The sequence below is a fragment of the Tenrec ecaudatus genome, chromosome 1 (genome assembly GCF_050624435.1).
Source record: "Tenrec ecaudatus isolate mTenEca1 chromosome 1, mTenEca1.hap1, whole genome shotgun sequence".
Lineage (NCBI taxonomy): Eukaryota > Metazoa > Chordata > Mammalia > Afrosoricida > Tenrecidae > Tenrec > Tenrec ecaudatus.
In genome coordinates, this window is record NC_134530.1 from 168,192,517 (window position 1) to 168,194,824 (window position 2,308).

Consider the following 2,308-nt stretch of genomic DNA (forward strand, 5'->3'; position numbering starts at 1 on the left):
AAAATCTCAGGCCAGTCTGCTTCATTTTATGGGCTTGCTAAAAATCAGAATCGACCAACTGAAAAAGGGATTTTTGCTTTTGTGTCTTTGTTTTGGGACACTATACTTAAAGAAGGCATCGGAGGAGCATTTTTTACCATAATAATAAATCAACAAATCAAATCAATAAATCAACTCACTGCCATTGAGTCGATTCTGACTCATATTGACCCTATAGGAAAGAGTCGAATTGCCCCTACGACATTCTGACGGTGTACTCTTCAGTTATCATTTTCTCTTCCAAACTCGTTCCAGATGCAAAGCTTCAACAGAACCACTGTGGTCACACACTTCATCCTGGTGGGCTTCTCCAGCCTGGAAGAGCTGCAGCTGCTGCTGTTTGTCGTCTTCCTTCTCCTGTACTTGACAATCTTGCTGGCCAACGCGACCATCATGGCCGTCATCCGCTTCAGCCGGACGCTGCACACCCCTATGTATGGCTTCCTCTTCATCCTTTCCTTTTCAGAATCCTGCTACACGTTTGTCATCATCCCTCAGCTGCTGGCCCACCTGCTCTCCCACACCAAGACTATCTCCTTCGTGGCCTGCGCCACCCAGCTCTTCTTCTTCCTTGGCTTTGCCTGCACCAACTGCTTTCTAATTGCTGTAATGGGGTATGATCGCTATGTAGCAATTTGCCATCCCCTGCGGTACACACTTATCATGAACAAAAGACTAGGGTTGGGGTTGGTTTCTTTATCTGCAGCCACAGGTTTTTTCATTGCTTTGGTGGCCACCAACCTCATCTGTGACATGCCATTTTGTGGCCCCAACCGAGTCAACCACTATTTCTGTGACATGGCCCCAGTTATCAAGTTGGCCTGCACGGACACCCACGTAAAAGAACTGGCACTGTTCAGCCTCAGCATCCTGGTGATCATGGTTCCCTTTCTGCTAATTATCATATCCTATGGCTTCATTGTTAGCACCATCCTGAAGATACCCTCAGCTGAGGGCAAAAGGAAGGCCTTCGCTACCTGTGCGTCCCACCTCACTGTGGTCTTTGTCCACTATGGCTGTGCCTCGATTATCTACCTTCGGCCCAAGTCCAAGTCTGCCTCAGACAAGGATCAACTGGTGGCAGTTACCTACACGGTGGTTACTCCCTTACTGAATCCTCTCGTTTACAGTCTAAGGAACCAGGAGGTGAAGACTGCATTGAAAAGAGTTCTAAGAATGCCTGTAGCGACCAAAGAGATCTGAAGAAAATTCACAAAGTTAGCCAGGAAGCCAGGACATATTATCTTCCTTTGACCACTCTCTGCGTGATGAGCAATGTTCCCAGGATTAAAACCACTGTTGTCTTTTATTTGCTCTCATTCTGGGAAAAAAATGCAGCACACTCTACATACTACACTGTCTGATGCTTGGTAGAGGAAAGACTCGACTCAACAGAGAGAGGAAACCATGATAGCTTTTCAAGGGAAAATATTATATCCAAGCTGAAAGGAGGTCCAGGATTAATTTTCTGGTTGAATTGGGAAAATAGTCTAAAATGGATGGAAGAATCTTATTCAGAATGCAGGGATTTGTAATACATGCAAGATGTATCAGATTCACTCCTAATAGTAATCCAATCTCAAAGTAGAAGTCTTATTACAAATCAAAATAATTATGTACATGTGTATTTAAATGTTTGAGTTGAAATAAAATAAAATATTTAAAATATACAAGAATGATTCATTTATTTTATTTTCTATGAGATGATTTTGGAATACTCAATCTAACTAGTAGTTAGGTCAAGTGAGAGAGTTCCCAGTGGTTTTTAAAATATATATATTAAAAATATATATATATAATCTGTGCTAGAGAATCAAGACTAATGTGTGAAACAATAACTCTCTCCACCTTAACCCAGCCTTATTAGCAAGTAATGCACTATTTCCTCTTTGGGGGCTTTCTTCTTCTGAATTGTTTTCAGAAACCTCAAAAGCATGAGGGTTTACATAGCTCAGAGGGAAGTCAGAGGACTCTCTTGCAAAGCTATGGAGAACTGAAGTCAGTTCAGCAGGGCTGCGGGTCCTTCCTGCCACAATCAATGTCAATAGTGAAAGGTGGGGCTTATTCTCCCATCCCAGAGGATTTTTTCAAATTGGGACTGCATCGCTCGTGGTGCAGTGGGTAAAGTGTTGGGAGTTTGCTCTATGGGAGAAATGTGAGACAGTTGGCTGCTGTAAAGAATTACAGCTTCAGAAACCTTAGGGTGTACTTCTACTCTGTCCTATAGGGTCTCTATGAGTTGAAATCACCTATCTAGCAGTGGGTGTGC

The 2,308-nt window shown here is 42.9% G+C and overlaps 1 protein-coding gene across 1 annotated transcript; it reads left to right on the plus strand.

Annotated features, from left to right (window-relative positions):
* The first annotated feature begins 294 nt into the window (after positions 1 to 294).
* Positions 295 to 1,242, plus strand: OR10T2 (olfactory receptor family 10 subfamily T member 2). Its single transcript, XM_075540402.1, has one exon. It carries the CDS (start codon positions 295 to 297, stop codon positions 1,240 to 1,242), a length of 948 nt encoding a protein of 315 aa, XP_075396517.1.
* The last annotated feature ends 1,066 nt before the right edge of the window (positions 1,243 to 2,308 follow it).

Bases quoted from the DNA above. Each gene is read 5' to 3' on its own strand.
- OR10T2 (XM_075540402.1), top strand. From the start codon at position 295: ATGCAAAGCTTCAACAGAACCACTGTGGTCACACACTTCATCCTGGTG.